This window comes from Chlamydotis macqueenii, chromosome 19 (genome assembly GCF_036417535.1).
Source record: "Chlamydotis macqueenii isolate bChlMac1 chromosome 19, bChlMac1.mat, whole genome shotgun sequence".
In the NCBI taxonomy this organism is placed as follows: domain Eukaryota; kingdom Metazoa; phylum Chordata; class Aves; order Otidiformes; family Otididae; genus Chlamydotis; species Chlamydotis macqueenii.
The window spans coordinates 6,055,475-6,080,143 of NC_141574.1; the positions used below are offsets into that span (position 1 = coordinate 6,055,475).

At 55.9% G+C, this 24,669-nt stretch overlaps 1 protein-coding gene across 3 annotated transcripts in view; it reads left to right on the forward strand.

Annotated features, from left to right (window-relative positions):
* SMG6 (SMG6 nonsense mediated mRNA decay factor) overlaps positions 1-24,669 on the forward strand; it is a 112,477-nt gene that overhangs the window by 20,406 nt on the left and 67,402 nt on the right. For all 3 annotated transcript variants that reach the window (XM_086762981.1, XM_086762982.1, XM_086762983.1), the window contains exons 9-10: positions 4,648-4,709; positions 8,566-8,711. In XM_086762981.1, the coding sequence (XP_086619107.1) occupies positions 4,648-4,709; positions 8,566-8,711 (208 nt within the window). The remainder of the gene's footprint in view (positions 1-4,647; positions 4,710-8,565; positions 8,712-24,669) is intronic.

Below are 24,669 nucleotides of genomic sequence, written 5' to 3' on the forward strand. Positions count from 1 at the left end.
TGGGCTCGCTGCTGGTGTTGGACTGGGTGGTTTGAAGCTCTGAAGGAGCTGCCTGTGGAAGAGAGGAATAATCTTTATAATTAACGTGGTGTATCTAGCCCTTGAGCTGGGAATGAAAATATGGCATGGTTTGGGGGCCTGGATGTTATTTCACGGAGTTCTCAGCGAGGAAGCTGTGCCTGGAAAAGCCTGACTGCCCAAGAAACCCTGAAAATATTTGGGATGAGTGTGGTACGTGTTTTGGAGTGGAGCTGTGTGGCTCTGTGGTCTGTATCCCAACCCCTTGTCACTGAGGAGACCCCTAGACTCGGGAGAACGTCCTGCTGCGCTCCAGTCCCTTCCACTCTGATGGAGAGAGCACATTTGTTACAGGCAGTTTTGCATCTGGTCTGTTGATTAATGGACTTGTCTTTTGCAGCCTATTTTGACTCTGACACCGCTTTCTGCTCCGCAGATGCTTTGCTGATGTTGAAGAAAGTTTGCCTCGCTTGATAAAGACCAGATCCTGAAATTTACTTCCAAACCTGAAGTAACAATTTTTAACTTGAAACACTTTTTCCCCAGGAGTTGCTGCTCCAGAATCCTTCCCTTATTTGGTGCCTCCTTCACAGCTGGGACCGATGCTCAGGTGCCAGAGCTCTGTACGCTCTTTGTCGTGAGCCAAATGGGTCCGTGCTGGGTTCGAGCACGGCGGCTCTGGGTCCCAGCCTAGTTTGCGGCACTACTTTTCCTGCACACCCCGGTGGCATTTCCAGTGTTGCTGTGCTGGGGTGGGACACGCTTTTTCAACCCTTTTTGGTCAGCGCGCAGCCTCTTGAGGTTCGGTCTTGCTTTCTTCTTTGCTGGCTCAAGACACGACAAACCTTTCCTGAGGCTGTCTGACCGCCTGTGTTCTGCGTGTTGTCAGGATGTACGCCTCGGGGCCGCTCGGTGATTTGAGCTGGCTGTTCCAGCACCGTTGCTATCTCTGCACTGAGCCGCTACGCGAGAAGTTGTTAGGCAGTGTTGATTTCTTCCATGGTAACAAATCCAGTTTGGTTGGCGGTGCAGTGTGTGAATGCTCCCCGAGCAGCAGTGGGCTGCTTCCTCTGGTGAGGTTGCCTCTTCCCAGGTGGATTTAGTCTGTCTGCACATGCTGACTCATGACAGCCGAAACAGCTGTTTTCAGCTTCAGGCACTACTGTGTGCAGGGACCCCTTCTTCTTCTTGACAGCTGGTTTGTTTTTATAACTAATGCCTTCACTATATGCTCATAACTTCCATATCTGTGATGCCCACTTTTCAACTGGAAGGGCCAGAATTCATTTTTTGACGTAGTTTCGTTGTTGGATAAGCCTTGCTTGGTGGACTATTCCCAAGCGACCAACTGGCACCAGCCAGGTTTTCTTCCCTGTCCCAAGGAGCAAAGCTGCCTCCAACAGGCAGCAAAGTTGGTGCACAGGGAGCCCCCTCTTTCCCTGGCATCGGTACAAGGATCATTTTTTGGAGATGGCCACCCTTGAACTGCACAGTGAGTGGGATGAAGGCAAGGAGTTGTTGCAGGTCTCATGCGAGCAGCATCAGGGGAGTGAGCACGCGAGCAGGGCTGTGGGGAAGCGTTCCTCTCTGCCGTGCAAATGCAGAACAGCAGGTAACGAGACTCCCTCCTCCCTACCCTGAACCTGGGCCGCTCGGTGGAAGTCGCTGTTTCCCTCTTGCCGTGAGAAGTGGCGTTTGATGGGAGGAGCAGAGAGGGCTCCCGGAGACTGAGGGACAGGTGAGTCACTAGAGAAAGAGTCATTCAGAGAAAAGCCCAGTCAAAGCAGCCCGTGGCCTTAGCGTGAACTTGGAGATGAAAGGTCCAAAGTTAAGTGATGAGCTCATCAAAACCTTGAGGCTGTGAGAGAAAAAGTGATGAAAGAAGCATGAGAGGTGCCTGCTTGAGATGCCACAGTGCTGGGGCACACAGGTCTCTGCCTGGGCTTGCTGGGTTCGTGCTTAAGTTGGCAAGAGGTATGAAGCATGCTTCTTTCCTAGAGGCAGGTATCCTGCTTCCTTTTTTTTTTTTTTTTTAAAAAAAAAAAAATAATATATATATGCACATATCTGTGTCACAGTTCAGCACTGGTTCCTGTGGAGTGTGACTGGTTACTCCTCGGGATTGCGAGTGAAAAGGCTGAGTGTGAAACTTGCTCTGAGAAGACGGGGGTGAAGCCGAGGTCCTGGCAAGCCCTCCCAGAGCCCGGCGTCTCTGTGGGAACGCGCGGGGCACGTCTCTGCTGGGCGTCAGTGTCACTTTCCATTCAAGGTGGGGAGTTTTGGTACTCCCCCGCTGCCAGTAAAGTGGTGCAGGGATTGCAAGGTGAGCGCTCCCGGGGCTGTGGATGAGTGTGCACCTTGGAGAAAAACTTCTACCCCAATTTCTTCTTTCACCCACGTGCAGCTTGTCGATCAGCGTTGCGACAGGCTCTCTGGCAGAGACGGGTCAGGCTACGAGCTCCTGTGCTTTCCCGTGTTCCCTGTCAGAGAGCACGGAGCACAGACTCCCTCTTCCAGCTCCTGCAGGCAGCAGCAGCGTGGGGGCTTGCTGTGGGGCTGAGCGCTGCCCACCGCCCCACCGAGGCTCTTGCACCTGAGCTGGGGGCTCAGACTGGTTAGGCTGTGTCTCTCTCAGGGTATGCGGTTGCAGCCCGAGCCACAGCGATGGTCACAAAACAGCTCTCTACCTCCACAAGCCGTTCCTTGAAAAATAGTACGTGTTAAAGGTTTGAAGCGCTGAGCTGCCTCCGTGTCCTAGGGAGGACGGTGGAGAAGCAGCTGTATCCAAACTTCGCTGGCGGAGCGAATAAGGGCTTTGCTGTGCTGTCCCAGTATTCCCCAGTCTCTTCTGGGTTTCATCTGCAGAGTTAATAAAATGGTGGCAAATAAAGTCGAGTTCCAGTGGAAAGGGCTCTTTAGGGCAGCAGTAAAGTAGTGAGTAAGCAAGAACCCCTTGCTGCGGGGGCCAGTTTAATTGGTCTGGCTTGTTTTATGAGACAAGTTTTATGTTTAAACTCGCACATGGCCCAGGAGCGACTCTGCAGCAGGGCATCATTCTGCTGCACGGGTCCTCCGGGAACGCAGCCCGGGTTAATTACACCGAACCGCGCGATCGCACCTCGCGGAGCAGCTGGCATGAGCCGTGGCGTGAGCCGAGGGGTTCAGCAGATGAGGACGGGAGGTAGCACCAGAGCTAGGGCTGCCCGTGATAACTGGTCCCTGCAGCCAGGCCTGGCAGGGAGCTCGGTGCTGCCTGGAGGCACTGACCGGTGCCCGTCGTGCACCTTCCTGCTCGCGCCTGGCCCGCTATCGCCACAGCCCTGCCCGGTAGCCTCGTCCTCTCTCTGTGCCTCTGATCCCCCCCGTAAATGGAAGTGGCATCGCTGACTTTTATAGAGGGGTTCAGGATATAAAAAATCTTGCGCGAATGGGAGCAGAGCGGTGGTGCTCTGGGTCGCTCCCGGTCAGCATCTTCCCCGGGCGGCGCTCGGAGCCTGGCTTTTCTCACCGCACGGAGGCTGTCCAGGCGCACGGGCGCGAGGGGAAAGCCTCTTGCTGTGGGGAAGGTGAGAGCGAGGCCAGGCCGCTCCTAGCATGGCTCTTCCACTCCTAGCGTGACACAGCCGCCTCCAGGGCCGGGCAGAGTGACCGCTTAGCCACCCACAGCCTCCTTCAGAGCCTTTTAGATAAGGGCTGGGAAAGCCCAGAGCTCTGCTGAGCTACCAGGGGGTGGCTTAGAGCAGTAGTAATTATTCCAGTCAAGTTTTGGTGTTACTGGCCCTGAGCGGGGCAGGAAGCTGCCATCGCACTGCGTGCTACAGCCGTCTGCCCTGTATCCCCTCAGCTCCGTGCTGCTCTGGTAGCTCAATAGCAGCGTCGCTGCTGCAGGCGTTCAGAAGCTCTTCTGACACATCTGAACGCTGGTGCCCTGTAGTTGCTTAAGGCTGGAGTTAAACGAAGGGGTGCAGCGTCACCCCAGTGCCCCCTTGCTTCTGCAGGGCACAAACAAACCCTCCTGGCTTTGCTGCCGAGCTTGCCGTGTTGGCTTCTCCGCAGAGGACATCCCGCTCCCTCTCCACGTTGGCCGGAGGCTGCTCAGCCTCCGCTGTGATCGCGGAGCACCAAACAAGTTGTTTCTGTTTGTTGTGTTTCTTTTTCTTTTTTTTTTTTTTTCCCATTGATGGGAAACACTAGTGGGAAAGGCTGCGGGACTCCTTTCGCATAAGCCCTTGGGCTGGGCTGCGCTTCCAGGAGGAGCCCTTGGGTGAGAGCTGCCCCGCAGGCAGCCGGAGCCGCCCTGGGCGCGGGATGCGGGTGCCTGGTGCCCGTGGGTGGGTGGGTGGCCCTGCGAGGGAGCGCGGGACCCGGCAGAGGGTGCTGTGTCTCCACCGCCTCTCCCCGCTCAGCTCCAGCTGTTTGGCACTTGCCTCTGCCTGTGTGCATGATGTTTGTAAGAGTTTGGGCATGTCCATTTGGTTCCCATCTCCAGTGCCACCCCCAGCATCCAGGCCAGGTTCTTCTGTCACTGGGGACGTTCTTAATTCACAGGAAATCGGAGAGAGTTTAATTGTTTTCTCCTCTCTCTCTTTTTTTTTTTTTCTTTTCTTTTTTTTTTTTTTTCCCATGCAGCTGAACAAAAGGTTCATCCTCAGTTTTCTCCATGCCCATGGGAAGCTGTTTACCAGGATTGGGTAAGTGTGCAGGATGTTTATTTTATTTTCCTACATTACAAGTCTTTTTGGAATTTAATATTGTTAGCAACTAAGCTGTGTTTGGAGCTGAGGGCACAGGGTGTGAATTCTTGCAGGCCTAGCCTCCTGGTTCTTATTCTCCTTACCCGCCCTCTCATCCACACTGGTTATTGTTTGGGCTTTTTCTCCCCCCACCTCAAGGGCCGGTCCTGCCCGTGCACCGGGACCCTCTGGCAGCAGCTGAGCTGGGGTGGCTGATACGCACGAGGGAGGGACTAGAGGCTGTTTTCTCTCTCTCCCATCACCTAACCCTGCTCCCTCCCCTTTAATTTCTGGGTTTACCCCGCCTCTTCCATTCCCCCCCACTCTTAGCCAGTGGAGAGGTGGCTCTGGGGGGGCTCTCGGCGGTTGCTGCCTGCCAGAAGCGCAAAGCCATCAAGGCGGAACCACGCGGTGGCTGAAAGCTGCCGTCCGGAGCGTGTTGAGACAGACCTTGCCCTTCATCTTCTTGCTGCCATTTCAGTGAAAGCCTCGTAGCTGAGAGCTGCCCTGGCTGTGGGAACTGGTTTATACAAAGTGCCCTTGGCAACGTCTGTCAGAAACTGGTTTCAAGTGCTTGAACAGCTCCCCTTGAAGCAAAGCGAGCCTGATTCAGGCCTGGGCTCACATCCCAGCTCAGGAGACGTGCTTACGACCCAGAGAGCAGAGCTCGACCTCACGGCTGATGGGCTTCCCGTGGAGCTGTCCCTGCTCCGGGTCCAGGCTGGCCCTTGCTGCCAGGTGATGGGGCGGCCGTTCTAGAGACGTCGTGTGGGTCCAGATGGTCTCTGGCAACGGTGGTCTCTGCTTGAGCCTGCCAGTGCCTTGTAAGCAGATGTAGTCCGGTGGCTCCTTCAGCCGCTTGCGGAACTGTTGACTACGAGTTACAGGGCTGAGAGACCTTTTCCAGGCCACTTAGGTGAAGGTAGTGTGGATGCAAAGTGGCATCTTGTCCCTGCCGTTGTTTTTTTCTAACTCAGATGTACAGTTCCCTGTGTGTCTGAGCCTGTCTCCTTTCCCTCCTGGAGCAGAGGGAGTGCAGGACACAGCGCTGATCCTGCCGTGCAGCCTGAAACCTCAGCACTTGTTCCATCAGTGCACTGTCTGGGGTGACGGGTCAGGAGTGGCGCGTGCTTGACTTTGGACCCTTCGGAAAACAATGGGAAGCGGGAGCTGTGCTGCCCAATTTGTTGGAGATTCGAGTGTCTGAGGGCGAGGGGGAGAGCAGTCTGCTCACTGCCGAGTGCTGTTGGTCTCTCCTTGAGTCACGGGGCACCGATTACCCGCTCACGGGCAGCAGGGTGGCCCGCGGTGAGGAGGCAGAAGTAGGTGCCCTCCTGCCCGCAGGAAAAGAGGAGGAAAGCTGCGAGAGCCCATGAAAGGTTTGCTGACTGCAGCGTGTCTGTGCCGGAGGGCAGAGCATCCGGGGAGCTGCTGGTCCTCAGCTCTGTGGGGCCGTGCTCGCGGCCGAGCTCCAGTTGAATGCATGCCAGCAGGGGGATTAATGGGGATGTTGCAGAGATTGCTTGCACGTTTGGCTCCTGAGACTTTTGTGAAATTAAGATGCAGCGTTTGAGGCAGTTGCTTCCCAGGACAGTCATTTAGAAAACCCGAGTATGTTTAATGGTAGAGTATCCCCTGAAGTACTTAGAAGAGAACTAGAAAGTAATACCATGACACAGGAAGAGAAATCATCCAGCCCTGCTAAACAGCTTCCATGCTTAAAATAGGTAAAAAGTAAGGAATAGTTGAGTCCTCTTTGGGCAGGATCTTCAGGGGTTTATCTGTACGAACTGCAGGAAAGATGATGTTGCCCTGATTGTACTCTTTTGCTCCTAAAACCACAGGTAAGCAATTTATTAAAAGCTTCCGCTCTGCTCCTGACCTGCTGGTTCTGAGCTCAGTGGGGTTACGGCATGCTGTTCCAGATGTGCTGCGGTATCAGAGCACAGCTGGCGGGGCAGAGGAAGCCTCGCTCCTTATTATTCCCTGGCAATAATATTAATCTCCTCACTAACAACCCATCCTGCGAAGGGCTCCTCCGTCCCCAGCGTCCTGTCTGCCCTAGGAGGGTGTTGCTGGATACACTGGATGTGGTCTGAGACTTCTCAAAATTAGGAAGTCTTTAAAAGCAATCAGTTTGCTCTAATTCCCTGGCTGCACCCCAAATCCAGGGAAGTTGCCTCTTCCAGGGGGAGTAGTGCTTTTTGTACCGGCGGAGCTGCTTCGTTCTGCACCGCTACAAAGTGCACGGGGCCGGTTTTTAGAGCCCGTGTTTGTAGGGGGGTGGCGGAGAGTTCGAACTGCTCCAGCAAACCGTGCCCGGGAAAGCCTGTCCCTGCTGCTGGGCAGAGCCGGCTGTTGAAAGGCATCCGTGAAATATGGTTAAGAAAAAAGCCGTTTCTGTCTTTAAAAATAGAGCCTATTACTGTCCTGAAAGTCTGTTGGGGAAGCCCGGCAGAATTGCCCATGTGGGTTACCAGAAGTGGCTTGCTAATCCAGCCTGTAGCGTGCTGATATCACAAGATCTGAATCTCTCGGGGGAAGATAGAGGAAATTGCTATGGAGGCCCCTGTTCCAGCTCCAGATGCCTCATCCACTGCAGATTTGGGCTCCCTCGCTCCCACGTGGGCACACGAGTACCATGGCACTGATAACTGGAGCGGGCGCTTGCTGCGAGACTGGGGTTCGTTCTTGCCTGGGTCTAGCGGTGGCTTTTTCTAGTGTAGGAGCGAGAAGTAACACAGCAAGCTCAGCAGAAGAGGCAATGGGACAGGAGGACCTTCCCCACCCCCACAGCAGTTTGCAGGGTTTTTGGCAGCTTCTTGGTTGTAAAGTTGTCTTCATGGGATTCCAGGTGAGGAGTCTCTTTGGGAGGGCTGTTGTGGGCAGCCACGTCTCAGTCACTTTTGTGAATTGCCTGTGCTGCTCTTTGCAGTTAGTTCAGTTTTTGACCCTGCTTCAGCTGGGAGGTTACTGAGCTCTGATAAGTAACCTCAGCTAATTTCCTCAGTGATGCCAAATGAAGAGTAGGATAAATGTGTCAGCTTTCCGTGGACGCTTGCGAGCAGTGTTGAAAGCACACCCCATCCCCAGCCGTGGCACTGCAGCCGCTGGCTGCTGCGTCCTGATGAGCGACAGCAGCGCTGTGTGCTGCAGGGACCAGCTCCAGCTTTGACGTTTCCAGCAGCTAGACGAGGCCAGTCAGTCGTTAGTCTGCAAGTCCCCGTCCTTTGGGGCTCTAAGTGATGAAGTTTAGGGGCTCAATCACATTGTCAGGGAGCGTGTAGCCTGGGGAGACGGGGCTCAGTGCCATGGGATCCGATCCTGCGGTGCGGAGCCCAGGGACAGGCACCGTTCTTCTGGAGGAAGCACGCTCTGGCCAACGTTCAACGCACTGGAATTGCCACATCCGCAATGTGGCACCAGTGTGTGCAGTTTGCTGCAGCCTGGGTTTCTCGGGAGTCCCATGGGCTGTTCCTGGTCCAAGAGAGCTGCTGGCCTCTTGGCACCCCTCCCAGATTGGTAGAAGTCAGTAGAAAAAAATGGTTGGTCAGAAATGACTCATAAAGGCCGTGTTTTCCTGCCAAAGGAACGCTGCCTGTCGGTCACAGAGCAATCCCTCGCTACCCTCTCTAAGGAGGGCTTCAGCTGCCTCCGTCGCAGCCTGCACCTTCATTCCCCACGGCTCCTGGACAGGAGACAGCACTCCAGAGGGTCTCCCATCCCCAGGGAACGGGAGCCGTGTATGCAGACTGACTGCCCTGCGCCCCGGGGCGTAGCTTGCGCTCTACAGCCTCTCTCTCTCTGTCTGCAGGATGGAGACTTTCCCTGCGGTGGCTGAGGAGGTCCTGAGGGAGTTCCAGGTCCTGCTGCAGCACAGCCCCCCTCCCATCGGAAGCACCCGCATGCTCCAGCTGGTGGCAATCAACATGTTTGCAGTGTACAACTCCCAGCCCAAAGGTACCACGTGCCGCTTTAGGGGAACCGGGCTGGGGCTCAGCCGCTCGTTGTATGGCAGAGTTACTCATGAGGAGAAGGGTGGGGGGCACTCATCAGCTGAAGATGGATGGGGAATGGTGGGCTGGATGCCTGGGGGCGTCGGGACAGCAAAGGGACCTTGGCCGGGCCTCGATGGAGTTGACTGAGGTGTCTGAGGATGCGGAGGCATGGCATCTCCCTGGAGCCTGAGTCATCAAGCACAGAAGGAAGGCACTGCTTTATGGCTCTGCCTTCCCAGCATTTAGCCTGGGCCCTGCTCAGAGCTGGCTGGGAGAATTTTGGAGGCCTTGGCTGCTGGGAAAGTGGCGTTGCCTGCGATCGCTTGTGTCTGTGCAGGCGGCTGGGTGGTGCGATGCCGCTCTCTGAAAGGTCAGGCTGGAGGCTGTGCCCCGTGTTAACGCGCCTGGAGAACAAAGCAGGCCTGGTGTTACTCATCCTCCTCCCCTCGCCTCCTCCATCCACCCAGGAGGCTGTTTGTGGTCTCTGCCGTTGACGAGTTTAATGTATTGGTGCGCGGAGGTGCCACCAAATCAGTCTCTTCCACCGAGTTTGACGTGGTGCTTCCAGGGGTTGTGATTTTTCCTTGTGGCCCCCGCCACGCACGTGGTGGCAGGTACCCAGGTCTGCCTGAGCAAGTTCGGGAGCTGGGGCTGCGCTCCCTGGGTGGGAGGAAGCGGTGTTTCCCATGCTGATGGCTTGGGATTTAGATCCCAAAGAGGGAGGCCTCCAGCTGATGGACTTCAGTTAAAGCCAGCATGTGGGCGATCAGGCTGAGCCCCGAAGAGCTGCTGCTAGAACATTTCTCCCTTACGAGCCAGCTGGCCACTTGTCAGACTGGCGGTTGGTGGCCAAGGTCAGCTGATGGAGCGAACTGGCGTCGGCCGGAGGGCTGGGCAGCAGCTGCCGCGCGCCGTGCCTGTACCCTTCCCTCCCGGGGGAGCTGTCGGTCCTTCTGGCGAGGCAGCCTTGCCCTCCTGCCTGCTAGATGCCAACCAGCAACGGTGTGTTTATCTCTGAGCTGCAAAGTACTTTACGATTACGAGCAAATGCCTCTGCGCAGCCCCCTGGTAGGTGTATTAATAGCAGTGTGTGTGCCACAGACGGGAGCCGGTGGTAAAGAGAGGAAGAGATTTGTCTGGGCCGTACGGCAAGGCCCTGTGGCAGAGCTGGAAGCGATCCCAGCTCTCGCACTACTGGACTCTGCTCTTTCATCCGTAGCCGAGTCGTGGATGTGGGTGAGTGACAGAAAGGGAGAGCTTTTTATCTCCTGTGAAAAATAAGTATCTTCTGAGTTTTCTGCCTCCTGTGTGGGTAGCTGCCAGCTGCTCCCAGCTTTGGGATCTCTGGAGAAAGCGAACCCATTCCTGCTGAGGACTGCACGCTGCGCGCGGAGCAGGTGTCGGTGAAATGCCTGCAGGTCGGTCGGCGCTGCGGCTGCCATCTGATGCCTAGCGCCCTTCAGAGATTTCCCTGAGGACCCCTTGCTCTGCTGACCCTAAAATATCGCTGAGAATATTGTTGGCACAGCAAATCCTGTTGTCAGCGCAAATGCCCCGATGGTCTCTGAGCGCTCGTGTGCCGAGCGCTGGCACAGCCCAGGTTGGGCTCGGTGCCGATGCTGTGATACTGAGAAGAGCTGGGTGCAGAAGGGGTTAAAAAAAAAAAAAAAACGCAAAGGGCCTGGAGTTAAAAACCAAGCAAAAATGTTTTTGAATTGTTACCAAGTGCCCAGCACGGAGCGAGCGTGTTGGCTCCTTCCCCGGCGTGTGGGTTGCTGTGGGCAGCGTGGCTGGAGCGTACGGCGGAGGTGGCTGTCGGGAAGGTGTGCGTTTCCATTTCCCAGCACATGAGTCACCTCCCTGGGTTGCAGTAGCATGGGCAGCAGCGGGAACGGGTGCGAGGGGGCCGATCTGCCCCTGCGGGTGTGTGGGAGGCTGGGAGGGCGCAGGGAGCAGTCCCACCCTGCCTGCATCCCAATTGCCAGGAAGCGTTACTGGGAAGCTGCGAGCCGGGCTCGCTGTAGTCAGAGCTTGGCTGCATCAGCTCTGTAGAGCTGGATCTAACTTTGCAGTTGGGCTGAACGGCCTCCAGAGATCTCCTCCTGCTGAAATCCTTCCACAAATCTGGGATCAGAGCGTGTCTGTGTCCTTCCCATCGCGCGGGCCTGTCTGACCTTCAGCTGCGAGCTCGCAGTAGCGGGAGGAGGTCTGTGGGTTTGGGGATGGGGAGGGAGGTCTGTCTGAGAGCCGCTCTTCCCTGCTCCCCGGGGGTGTTTCTCTCCAGGGATAGCTACTCCCTCCCTTCCCCACCGTGTATTTCCAGGTCTCTGGAGCCCCAGCTACTCCTGAGAAAGTTGTAAACTTGCTTGCTTGCCCCGTGCCTGGTGTCTGAGTCCCTCGTGCTGGGGTCCAGCGGTGCTAGCTAGCAGTTGTGGGGTGGTGTCGCCGGCAGAACAGTCTCAGCATGGGGAACTTTACAAAATTTTATGCTTGTGAGCCCAGATTTTAGTCACATATTGAGAAAAAGGAAACTTGAAGAATCAAATGCTTGAATAAACACCTTTCCTCCCTCTTCCTTAGGCTTACACCGAGCACTTGTCCTGCCCCATCTCAGTCTTGACTTCTCTGGTTTTGCTGCAGATTGTGCTTGGTCTGTCCCGAGGCAACAGGCAGCACGGGAGGCTGGGCACTCGTGCGTAGCGGTTTCTATCTGCTGCTCTTTGCTTGTTACTTTGCTTTTCCTTTGCTCTGGCATGGGTTGGCCATGGTCCCTCAAGGATGTCCCTACCTCAGCGTGCGTCCCCCGTATTGCACTTTTGATGTGTCCTCTGGCTCCTAGCGACCGTCCCTTTTCCGTCAATCAATCTCTGCATGGTCACCGTGTGCTCTTCTGACAGGCTGACTTTTTGGGCTGCAGTGGGGTGTTTAAAGTGGTTTCAGAGCCAGCCAGCTGTGAGCAGCACGTGGCGTTTTGTGGCCTCCTCCCACACAGGCCACCTCTGTGGCCCCTGGACTAGGTAGGGCTCGGGTGAGAGCAGGCAGGAGCCCCGTGGTCTGTGCCTGAGCTGTGCTTGTCCCTCAGGGGCAGCAGCACTCACGGCGGAGCTGGTCGCAGCTGCCTGTGCAGCCGGGCAGCGCTGGGAAGACCCTGGGAGATGGATTGGATCCGTTGTTTTCTCTGACAGAGGAAGCCAAAGAATTCCCACATGAAGTGCATCCCCTGCCGTTCGGCATCAAACGGCCTATTTCTGGGAGCGAGCTGCTCTCCCCGTTGTCCACGGAGGCGTGCGGCCAGCGAGGGCGCCTCTGACCTCCTGGCTGCCTCCTGTCAGGAGTGTTCAAGGTGCGAAAAAGCTTCTCGTAGACCTCGAACTCAGGGGGCAAGGAAGGCCCACCCAGGGGAGGGAGGCAGAGAGAGACGGACGCGCTTTGTGGCAGAGACGTGCTGTTGCTGGCGCTTTCCGTGATGGCTTGTAGGTGGCTACCAGTGTTTTGGGCCATCCTGGGCTCTGGCTGGGGCGGGACCTTTGTGGGGTGGCCCGTTTAACAGTTTGGTGGCCATCTGCACAACCAACTTACAGGGAAGCTTGGATCCCTTTATCCCAACCACAAACACTCCAAGAATTTTAATTTTTTTTTTTATTTTGTAATTTGGGGAAATAAAGCTCTGGTTTCTGAAAAGCCTAATTGAAGCCGTGCTTGCGGCAGGGGCATCTCGGTGAGGGGAGAGAGAGAAACCCCCTCCCAGCCCATCTGTGCCCAATTTACTCCAATCTGGCCTCTCTGAGGCTTTTTTCTTTCTCTCTCTCTTTAATAATTTGTTTTATAATTCCTGGAATCAAACCCATCTCAGACACACTGTTTTATTTTACTGTATTATTGGATTATACTTCCTATAAATCACTGGATGTTATTCATAGGCCACCACCAGAATAACTTCCCCTCTCCCCCCTCCCCGACGGCCCCGCATTCCAAACGAGAGCGCACCATAGCTGGGGAGGGTGCAGCAGCGCCGGGGCACCCTAGAGACGCTTCCCGGAAATCCCAGCAAATTTGCCTGGCTGCGGGTGCGAAGCGTCAGGCTGCAGCACCTGGATGCCTTCTGGCACTCCCGGGCCGGTCGCGTTGTGCCGTGCGGAGGTTGTTAGGAGGTCGGGCTGAGGTGGAAGTGGAGAGGGGAGGGGGCTGCCATATGTGCATCCTCAGCACATGTAGGGAATGAAGTTGCGTCCCCCGGGGCTGAGCAAAGTCGGGGCACAGAGGCAACGGGGAGGTTCTGGCCCAGCGAGAGGCTTTAGCTGAGGATTGGGAAAGCGGCTTGCGTTTCAACCGGAGGAGAGTTACGGCAGGGTAGGGTGTCTGCTCCGGCGAGGCTGATGGGTGAGAAAGACCCGCGGCTCGGGCGGCAGCCCCGCTGCCAAAGCTCACGTGGGACGCGAGGAGGGTTCGAGGTGGCAGGGTCAGGCTGGGCTGTGGTTTGCAGCCCTCTCAGCTCTGTTTTCTCCAGTGGAACGTGGTCAGGTTTTCTGTGCAAGGTAGGGTTGGCTGGGAAACCGTGGAGGCTTGTGCAGCAAGGAGGATTCATGCCTCACTCCCTGCTGCAAATTCAGAGCAGATTCTGTGCTCTTTGCGCTGCCACACCGATGTCCTCAGAGCAGTGCAAGGTAGGACCATGCTGCACAGGCCGCTGGGAGTAGAGATGCTCTGCCTGGCACAGGGAACTGCTCTTGCACATGAGCATCTGCTACCTGCAGCCTTTGCAAGGGTTTGCTAGCGTGCACGGTCCTGCTTGCTCCTTGAAGACCTGCACCAGCTTCTGAGATGTTGATCTTGCCCAGGTCTTCTTCGTAGACACGAGAAAGGACCCACGGGTTAGTGCAAATCAACTACAACTTGTGAGCAGGTACAGGACTTCCACTTTTGCACGTGTGCTCAGCGCCCCAGCCTGGCTGGAGGGGACGCATTGGACGCAAAGGACCACCTGAAATCAGCCTGCGCTTCTGTAACCAGCAGCCAACTCCGCTGCCGTCCTGCCGCTGCGCACGGCCCTGCGCTGGATGCAGCGTGTCTCGCTTTGCTGGCCGCAGCTGCTCTGGCTCGTAAGCTAAAGCGTGAACCCTTAAAATATCCCCGGAGACGTTGCAGAGGCTGGTGGTGTCTGCCCTCAGCAGAACCTCGGCTCTGACCATCTCCACGGTTCTTGTTTGGTTTCTGATGCTTAGACCCAGCTTTACTGGAAGAGCTAACTGCAGCATCAGAAAGAGACTCGGCAGAAGCGTCTACCGCTCTTCTGCTGCAGCCGCATCTCAATGGATTCTCGTGAAGCTCTAACCACATCTTGCATACTCCAGCAGACAAAAGGTGTCGGGAGTTGAACACAAGGGAGTCCAGTGCATTTGAGGGAGTTGAAAAATAAAGCAGTGCTGTGGACAGCTGCCTTGGTTTGGTGGAGTTTTAAAATTAGGCACAAAACAAAGCTTAGTAAACCTCAGACTGTAGATAGCAGAAGCAGCAATTTAATCTTCCCCTGTCTGGGGAGCACAACTGAGTCCTTTTCTCCTAATTCCTCTCTTTGTGTGGTAAATACGCGCTTCGCCAGAGTCCAGCTGGCACCTTTGAGCGGGCAGCTCTGAGGGCCGTGGCAGCTTTGGGCACAAAACTGGGAGGTCAATGAAGATGTCGTACTGCAGGGCTGTCTTGGGGAGGCCGAGCATCTGCAGGCCTGTGCCCCGTTTGCTTGGGGAACTCGGTTTTGTAATGCAAACGCAACCCACTTGATGCAAGGAGGACGGAATTGAGCAGTTTCGTGACTGGCTTTCTCTGGGGTGCTGGGGCTCTGGTTGTCAGATAGCAGGGGTGGACCGAAACGTCTGTACTGAGGTCACCAGCGTGCACCTGGCAGTCGCCGCGTGCCGTTCACTGTGAGACTGGGTAGCGCTGTCTTTAGCAAGGCGCTGTTAAGACATGAAGCTTCCCAAGACCTTAAGTTTGGAGGAACTGGACGTTAAATTCCTCCATCCCCTCCCTTCACGTTGCTACTCTTTGCTTTGAGTTTAAGTTGTAATCAGGAGAAGAAACCCGGAGGACGGCTGGCTGGGACTGGTGTCCATCCTTCCCCGTGCTGCCTGGTTTGCGCAGAGGCTCTAAAGCGAGCAGATGCTGAGATGTCACCGCCTGGGCGAGGGGATTTTATACTTAACCCGCTGTCAGGTGATGTCTGCCGCTCGCTGTGCCCGGGCGCAGCCCAGACCTTGGCCGCGTGAGGAGGACGAAGGGTTGAAGTGGCGCGGGGGGCGATACCCGCGTTGCTCGTCTCAGGAGCCACACAGCTTCCTGTGCTGAGCTGCCTGCTCGTGCTGAGCCTCTGAGGGACACGTACACGTCCGGAGGTGGCAGCCGACCCTCCGGAGATTCTCCTCCGAGCGGTTGGGAGTGTTGGAAGTTGGCACAGTTGCCAGGAACTGTCGGCGCCTTTCCTTTCAGGGAAGGAAGCTGTCTCGGACTTGAGACGCATCAGCAGAGTTCAGGTAAAAGACTTTTGGCCCAGACGAGTCTCGCTCTTGGGCTCTTGAGGCTGGTGGCAGCAATGTTTAGACCAAAGTCTTCCTTTGCTTATTCCCCTCTGTTTCCTGTTTAAAAGGCAGATTGTCACATATTTGGGGATTTATTTACCGTAATTGGAGTTATTTTCCTGGCTGCTGGCTTCTGCCCTCTGATGCAAGACTCCTTAGTGAAACATGTGTCCAGAAAGCCATGTGACTTTTTTTTCCCCCCTTGCCACAAGTGCCAGCAGGAGATGCAATAATCAACACGCTGCAGGGAATTTCCACTTGCAGTTCAGGTTTCTGAAATCTAGACGTTGGCTTCGGAGGCAAAAGAATCGAGCGGGGCTTTGTGGCAGGGAAGGGAGAGGTTTCCAGCGAAACGGAGCGCTTGCTGGTGTGTCAGACTCTCCAGTCCTGCCCTCCAACCCAAGAGCCGCAAAAGTCCCAGTTGAGCAGTGTGGGACGGGCTCACTGGGGGCTTCTGCCCAGTCTGCCTGTCACATGAGCGCATCCTTACGTCTCCTGTTGAAGCTGTTCCACCAAACGCGGGCTGATACCGAGATCTCATTTCAGGGCAACAAATAGAGGAGAAATGATTTGTAATCACAAAGCTGGAGTCTGCTTTACAGCCAAGCTTCGGCAGCCCCAGCAGCAAGTCGGGACAGAGCCGGTGACAGGCGAGGTCAGGTTGGAGGGGCTTTCGTGCTGCGGTGCCACCACGGCACGGGCCAGCTCTGCGAACGCTGAAACAAAACCGCTGTTTCGACAAAGAAGCAGCGTCGCTGTATAAAATGAAAGCCAGGAAATGGAGCGCTGGCGCGCGGTGTCCATCCGTCCTGCTGTAAAAAAAAAAAAAAAAAAAAAAAAAAAAAGAAAGGAGGTGCCTGAGGCAGCTGTCCCGGGGCTCTGCCTCACCCCTGCTCTGGTGGTGGAGAAAGAGGGGTGCCAGGGAGCCAAAGCGGGGTTGCACCAGGTGCAGCGGCTTTGGTGAAGCTTTAGATGTTTGCAGCGTGACAGGAAATCCTCTCGCTTTTAAAGAGATGTTTCTGACTCTTTAATGTGCCTTGCGCCTTTGATTTCCTTGCGCTTTTAAGCAGCACCGAGTCAATTACTGTATTTCTGTTTAATTCTCTGAGAGAACATTGTGTAATTAGGCTAATTATGGTGCTTTGTGAAGTTGTAAAACTCTTGATTGAGCTTGCGAGGCTGTTTTATAGCCTGCCAGGTGCAGGCAGGGAGGGCTGCCTGCCCCGTGCCCCTGCCCTGTGCGGGTTCGGGTGCAGCCCGCCAGCGCGGTGAGGGTGGCATCTTTCCCGGGGGGCTGCCCCACGGGCGCCGTGGGCTCCTCGCACGCTGCGGTCCCTCGGTGAATCGGGCGCCTGGTGCTGGGGATGGGCTTCGGCTGTGAACGTGCACCCTTGGGGGGCTTGTTGGGATCTCTTCTTGCCTTAACGCTGAGATGGGGATGGCAGCGTCGGCCAGGGCTGTGTTTCTGCTCGCACGAGCACCCGAGGCCGTGCGGGTTTGTACGTGGAGACCGTTTATTTTCCCTGGTTCGGCTCTGCCTGAGGCCGCGTGTGCCCGTGCGGCGGGTTCTTGGCGGCACGGCGCTCGCTCCGCCGGTGCTAACGGATGGGCGGGAGGAAGGCAAGGACTTGTTGAGCGTGACCTTCAGCAGTCACCCTGGCCAGCGTGAGGCTGCACAGCCAGCACAGTCCGGGGCAGTTCGGCCCTGCCTGAGTTGACAGCACCTGAAGGCAGGTACGTGGCCGTTCTCTAATCGGGGACATCTTTAACGCTGATTGATGTGGCTTGTGATGGCTGTGGTTAACCTGACCGTAGGGCGAGCTCGTAGGTGAGGGGCATGAGTGATTTGTCTGTCCCTGAGGCTGGCACAGGCCTCGAGTGTGCGCTCTCAGGTCCCCCAGCCTGCGTACTGGGACGGGAGGCAGACGGGAGCACGTTGCTGTGGAGAGGGAGGGAGTCGGATGCCCCGTAGGGACGGTTTCGGCTGCGGGGTTTCTTCGCTCCCCCTTCTCCCGTCCCTCCCGGGAGCGTGTGGTCCCGTGACCCTGACTTGGTGAACTCCGGTGCTTCTCCGCCAGACCCAGGAGCAGAGCTGGGGAGTCTTGCGTAAGCAGCGCCTGCTCTCCGGGTAATGGCACAAAGACGGAGAAAGAGGCGCCGGCCGCCAAAGGCGGGTTGGGAACAGCATAAACCCTTCAGAGCGGAGCCCGGGGAGCCAAGGTCTGACAAGACCTCATGCCTGGTGCTGGGAGCGGAGCTTGTCCCATCCGGGGGGCCCCATCAGCGCGCGGGGCCGTGGCGGGGAGTGGTGAAACGCTGCCACATGGGCCTCGTGCGTCTTTAAAAGCAGGCGAAGCGGAAGTGATGCTCTTGGGCCCATCTGCGCGGGGAGCGGGAGACGCGCCGCAGCTGGTGCGAGGCCCTGGCAGCCCCGGGAGCTGCCGTCTGTTGGGGTTTACTGCTGTCTACGTTGAAACACGGCTTGGGAAGGGGGGGGGTCAGTGGCACGGTGCCAGTCCCGGTTTGCCTGGCCTTCTCGTTCCTCTCTCCTCCTCCTCCTCCCCGCTCCCTCTGATGCTTTAAAGTCACATTTCCAGGCCAGACATAGAATTAATCTCTGGGCACTTCACATTGCTGGCAGCGCAAAGCAGGATGTGGGATCTTTTTTTTTCTCTCTCTCTGCGTCTTGGCTGACTTTTTTACCTCTCGAAGAATTTGGAAGGGCCGTGAGATTCCCCCCGCCCCCCCTCGCCTCGGTGCCGTGCAGTTTTTCAGCACGCTGATCACCCTGCTGTGGCTTCACCCTAATAGATTTCATATGCTGACACAGTTGACATCAGTACCAAACTATTTTACATGTGATCTGGTGTATTTCCTGAGGAAATCTGCAAGATATTTATTAAGAACTAATAAAATAAACCTCTCCATGAGCTTTTAGGTAGTTTTCAATTTTTCATGTCTCTCTCGTTTCCTCTTATCAATGAGTTTCTATTTTCTCCCTCCTCTCTGACCATTGCAAAAGGAAACAAAAATAAATGTTTTAAACCGTTCCTGAATGGACACTGGGAATGCTTCTGTAGTGATGTATTAGCAAAGTCATATTTTTAGTGCCGTATTGTCAAGACTAAAAATATCGCGCTGCGGTGCGTCCTTTTTATAGGGCTTTGTGTGTGTGTGTGCGCGCGCTGAGCGTCGTACAAGTTTGCACCAGCGTGCGAAGGTCTGTCTTTGTACCGCTGCAGCTTTGCCTCCCCGGCGCAGCTGGACTCCATTAGGCCTCGAAAATTAAAGTAATCCTGGTTAAGAAAGAAAAAAAAAAAACTAATCAGCCTCGCAGAGCCACATTTCCCCGGCTGAGCCGGGATACCTGCGTGGCAGCCCCGCTTTGAGAGGCTCCGGCGGCCCGGGCTCGCGTGGGCCGGTGGTTTTGCCGCCGCGTTGCTGCCGCGGAGGGTGTTCCCTGCCGCCGGCGTGCGCGGGGCTGAGAGCGGTGGCTCAGCTTTCCCCGTTTCCGCGCGCAGCGGTGGGGTTAGCCGGGGGGGGGCCTGGCTGCGGGGTGCAGTCACCCAGTGGGTTCCTGCTCGTTTTTCGTGCGCGGGGAGCCCTGTGCTGGCGGGCAGGAGCGTGTGTGTGTAGCTGCGAGCGGGCTGGATACTTGATGTTTTCGGAGGAATTTTCTACCTTTCTGCTATTTCTGTCTCCTTCAATTAACTGCGTTCGTAACGGAGAGAAGGTGGGAGCTGGGCTGAGGAGCTGCTTCCCCTCCATCTCCTGCGGCCGGCGCCGAGGGACCCTCGCTCCGAGGGCTGCTCCCCCGAGCTGCGATGGGAGGCGGCTCCGTCTCTCTGCCGCGCGTGATTGATGCAGCCGTTTCCAAATATAATTTGCTTGCCGGTTTTCGCGTCTGCGGATACCCAACGGAGCGCCGCGGCCGTCGCTCCGGCCCTCAGGAACAGCCTTTCGTCACAGGTAGCGGGTGCCGCGACTGACGGGGGAACCTGACGGTCGGGCCCGGAGCGCCGTACGCATTGCACGCAGCGTTTTATGAACTGATGCGTCTCGCGCTCCAGCCAGGCGCGAGCGTTCCCGCTCCGCCCGCCCCTCCGGCGGCTTGTCTCCTCTGAGTCACTCGCCGCTTTACTCGCGGGTGCCTTGCTTTGCTGTCTGCTGCCGTCTGGAGAGCCCCAGCCTTTCAGCTTCCTGTAGAGCAGTTCAACGAAAGCAGTAATTAGGACCCGTAAAAATTTATTTTATTAGCGAGAAGTGTTGGTGGGTAATTGGCCATAATTTGAACCCAGCCAGATTGGAGATTAATAAAAAAAAAAATAAAAATCACAGCGATCTTTTTACCAGAAACACCAGGGCCGTTACTTGCAAACCCTTCCCGAGGCGGGTGGGACGGCACGGCACGGCACGGCACGGCACGGCGGCTGCCGCGGAGAGGGTGGCCGGCAGCGAGCGCCTGTGCTGTACCCGTCCTTGAGGGTGTTTGACACTGGCATGGGAAGAAAGGAAACCTTGTTTTCCAAGAACTCTGCTCTTTCTCAGCTTGATAAGCATTTAAAATAAAAGCTGCACAATTGGAATTGGCAGAGCATCCTCATTCTTTTGTCTGTCTGTTTATTTTTTTCCCCTCATCCCTCGACATGTGTGCTACAGCCCACGGTTGCTGCGCCCCGCGGAACCACAGGCCTGGAGCTCTGCAGGCGCGCGCCGAGCTCTGCCCACCCCCGGCCTGGCTCTTTGAAGCCTGGCAGAGCAGCAGAGATCCGGCTCCGTCCCCGGTCGGGCCCCAACCCTGGCAGCCTCCTGATGGCCAGGGTGCTGAGGTATTTGACAAAATGTATGTTTTTTAGCCCCTTTTGGTTCCCCTTTGCTTGCGGGACGGCGAACCCAGGGCTCTACCTGGCGTTGGAGCGGTGGTTTTGGACCCGGGCTGTGACCGTGCTGTACGGACCCGATCGCTTTGGTGTTTATAGATTTTTGTTAGAACACCTTGAACGTGGCCAACGCACCGGAGCGGGAGCGGTCTGACGGCCGACGCCTGCATCCTGCGCGCTCCTCGCGACGGCTGGTGTCAGCGATTGGAGAACTCACCGCTCCACTCAGGGAGTAAGGAAGGGCCGAGCCCCTGCACACATGTCACGCTCGGTTACCGCCCGGTGAATCGGCCCGGGGAGTTACTTCAGGTTACTAGTCCTGGTTGTCGCTTCGGTGTAAGGGCGTTACTCCAGGTTAGTAGTGCTTGTTTTCTGCTTGGCAGCCCGGGCTGGGACCTGGTGTAACCGTTTCCCAAAGAATACTTTTGGTTTTAAAACTGAAGGTCAGCAGTTCGCAAGTGCTGCGCTTGCAGCCAACTCTGTGGTTCGCCTCGTGCCACCGGGCCAGCAGCACTTGAAATCCTGATCAATTGATCTGCAACAATGTGAAACCACGAAGGGCGACTGCCAGTTAAAACTCCCCGTCTCGCCCCGTTTTCCCCACCCAAAGTGTCTTTCTGCCCGTATCCCCTTTCTTGCTGCCTGTCTCCCTCCCTCCCTCCCTCTCGGCTGTGTATTGGAGTTTTTGTCTATCTTTTTCCATCTCTCTCTGTCTCTTTTCATAACAGTTTTTAATAATGTTTTAGTTAGTTCCAGCCTTTTCCCTCAATGGATCCCATTGGAAAATGCATTTGAAAGGAAACAGTTATACACTTCCCTTCCTTTGAAACTCTGTTGGCACCTTTTCCAGTGCAGTAAACCATACAACATGGATTTTCAAAGTTTCCAAACACAGACATGCTGGCGTTAAATTTATGAAAAAATATTTTATTCGGCTGTATAGTAACTATGAGTCTCTGAGCTGCCGGTCGCAGTGAAATCGAAGCTCTCTTTGGAACTGCAACAGGTTTTCAAATCTCTACAGGAAACGTAGCGGCGCTGGCTGTATGGGAGCCCGCAGCTCCCTCGCGCCCTCCCGCCAGAAGACGTAGCGGCCAACGAAAAGGGGTGCAGGGGCACCCCGGGGCTGAGCCCAGCGCCCTCGGGCACGGCTTTTCCCCGCAGACGGCCTCGCTGGGAACAGCGCAGCGACGGTAGCTGCGGGGAGCTTCGCGGTCGTGCCAATCCTGTCTCAAATCACGGGGGAAAAGAGGAATTTGGCATAAAAACCTTCTGTCTTATGCTTGTTAATGAATGTAGAAGGTTAAGGCGCTTTAGTTACTGAGTCCCGTGGCGCGGGGCTCGATAGCCGGTGTGAGCGTGCGCGTGCTGCAGTCTGCATGGGGTTTTGGGACCCGAGGCTCCGGCTACACGTAAGTTGTTGGAGCGCTGAGATCATATTTTCTGATACGAGGGCTCGGATGTTCAACTTCCTGGAATGGTTTCTCTGCGTGCTGTGGGTTTGTGCCTGTGGTCTCAGCCTTTCCCGCAGGGAATTGCTCGCTTGGCACCTGAGAACCTTCCTTTGCGTGGCACCGCTCAGAGCAGATTTTGTCTGAATTTCCGCGGACGATCACGGCCCCCGTTCACCACAAGAGGTTGGGTGGGTGAATCTGGCCGTACCCCCTTGGGTACTGTGAGGGGTCGTTCCCAAACTGAGCGAGCCTCGACGCCAGTGCTCAGCAGCGCTTCCCTGCGCTTGAGGTGCGGTGTAATGCAGATAAAACCTTCGGTGATAGATGAGACGATGACGTGGCAAAGAGATCCTGGGCTCAATGTTCCTGTTGTCCTTCTGCTTGTAAAATTCCTTTCCCTTCACATGGGAGTTTTCCAGAGAAGTCGTTGATTAAGTGTTATCATCATGCTCGGTGCCGCATGGAGCATAGGAAGAGCTAAGGTTCAGGTTCCAAATAATTTGATAGCGTAAATTCGCTGGCTTCTGTCTTAAAGCATCCCGGTTTTGGATGTCGTTCTGCGTGGTATCTCCATCACGTACAGATGGGGAGCTGAGCTTAAGGGAAATAAAAAGTTTTCGAGTTTTTTGACTGCTTACCTTAAAATGCAGGAGATGGAGTTCTCCTAAAAACACAGTCCTTCAGGAGCTGCACTCGTTCATATCGAAGCAGAGTTGCCCAGTGCCTGCAGGTTTCATCCCCACCGCGTCGCCGTGGCCAGCCAGTGAACGAGGGACACGCAAACACTGACCGCCTGTGTTGAGAGTGCGTTAGGTGACTTCTGGATCCCCCTGGGAGTTCATGACGGAGGCAAAGGCAGAATCTCCTTCTCCGGCATAGCGCTGAGCCATCTTAATCCCCAAAATGTGGCCGTGTCCTGCAGCCCTCAGCCTTACTGAATGCGTGCACGTTTCCGCGCACCAGAAAGCTCTGCAGGGGAGTCTCTACTGACTGTTAATTTTCTGTGTCGACTGGAAATGGTAACCGGAGGGGGAAAAAAAGCAATATGTCCGTAGGACTGCCTTACAATGTCTAAGTGTGACGAAGATGGCTCTAAGTCTGGTGTTCCTGACCTTTAGACTCTCAACTTTGTGTTCAGGTAATGGTTTTTGTCTGTGTAATTCCCATTGTTTTTAGGAAAGCGAGCTCCCGTGTGGGATGAGACTGACCTCATCTGGGATCCTGGGCTGGCGCGTAAATCTCAATTCACCGCGCGAGCCTCTGCCGCGGCAGGGCTGTTACCCTCCGTGTGCGCCGGGCGCTGCGGGTGAGCCGCCGCTGATGGTGCCACCAAAGCAGCGTGGCGGCCTGGAGAACGGGCTGGTGCTCTGTCACCTGGCTTGGGCCGCTTTTGTCCACTTTTCTACCTGCCGTTCCCTCTCCGCTGTCTTGCCTGCTTTGTTTTCCTCTTCCCTCATCCAAGCAGATGAGCCAGCTGCAGCGGCGTGTGAGAGCTGTCTGATAGGGAATGCGCAGATTTCCGTAGGGCCCCACCTTGGCAAAGCAGGGATGGACGGAGGTGGCAGAAGGCATACCCAGACCCCGCCACCGTCCCCTGCCAGACTTCTGGTTCCTGCTCCAAAGTGTGAAGGTGCTAGGGATTTTGTTGAAATGGTCAAAGAATTTTTAACTTGAGAAGAACAATATATTTTCCCTAACCTCATTCTGGCAAATGGCGAAACCTTTGTAGATGAAATTTTCCCAATAAATTTAGCTCGAAGAAAGCTTTTGGCATGAAGGGTTGCAGCCTAAATGGTTAAAGTTTGGCAAAGTTCTTAGGAACTAAAACCAGGGTCTTGCAATGGAAAGTGTTAGGTAAGCTCCGCAGTAGGCTGGGCTGTGCCCCTCTCGGAGGGGTGTCCTGGTGCTGAGGGTGCCACTGGCATCAGCCCGGGAAACTGGAGGGACTGGGCAGGTGCTGGAGTGGCCGGGGGCTGGAGCGGGAGGTGAGGAGGCCGTGAGGAGGCTGAGGCCCCTGGGATTTACCGCCTCCCTGGAGCTGGGGAGGGGGGCATGGGTTTCGCTTTACGTTTTGGCATTTGCTTTGCAAGCTGACACACTGGCGCTCTGGTCCCTCAGGAAGCTGTAAAAAGAAGAGCGGCAAACGAATGAATGTGTTGAAACGGAAGCTCCGCGCTTTGCCGTTCCTGCCCCGTCCAAGGCTGCTTTCTCCAAATCCGCCTGTCTGCAGGCGCTTTCTCTCCTTAGCTATGACTCCGGGCTCGAAGCGCTCGCCGAGGCTCACACCAGAGGAGGCACGTTCCAGGCTGGCTGTTTGCGTTTGCTGCCAAAGACGTGCCCACCTCCAGCACGGGGCCTGGGGGGCGTGGAAAAGGCTGCAGTTTATTTGCTGCGTTTGTCCTGGTAAAACTTCACTCGGGGCTGGAGTAAATCTCATGGGAAGCCCTGTTCACACCTCCTCCCTCGTTGTAAATAACGTCTGACGCAGTTACGGTTGGGCACACGCGGCTCCTGGGTGGGACGCTAAGCAGCAGCTTGCCGTGCCTGCTGCGTAGCACCGTGCCGGGCTCCCGTGGCAGCGCGTTCCCCCCAGCACGTGTGCTGGGAAGCCTGCTTTCCTCTGCTGGCGCTTTTGGGTGGGGTTCCGCGCTCTGGCTGTGCAGATGGTTCCTTGAAGAAGGGGTGACAGATCTGTGCAGACAGAGGATAGGCCATCAGGGGTTTTGTTGTGTTGGGTTGCGTCGTCCTGCCTTCCTGCAGTGCCCCTAATTCTTTTTTACGTTTCCATCATCCGCGTTTTTTCTTCTTTCGGTGCAGCGTTTCCTGTTTTGTCCGGATGCCCTCTGCACGTACCAAGCCCTGCTCGCCTTTGGACCCTTTCGCCCTTGCAGCCGCTTCAGACCCATCCTGCTTGTGCATCCTAGGGTCAGATTGCCTCAGCAGCACGAGGCAGCTGGTGCCAGGCTGGTTTGGAGCTGTGTATGTGCTGAGGAGCTGGCTTGCCGGCTTGGAGG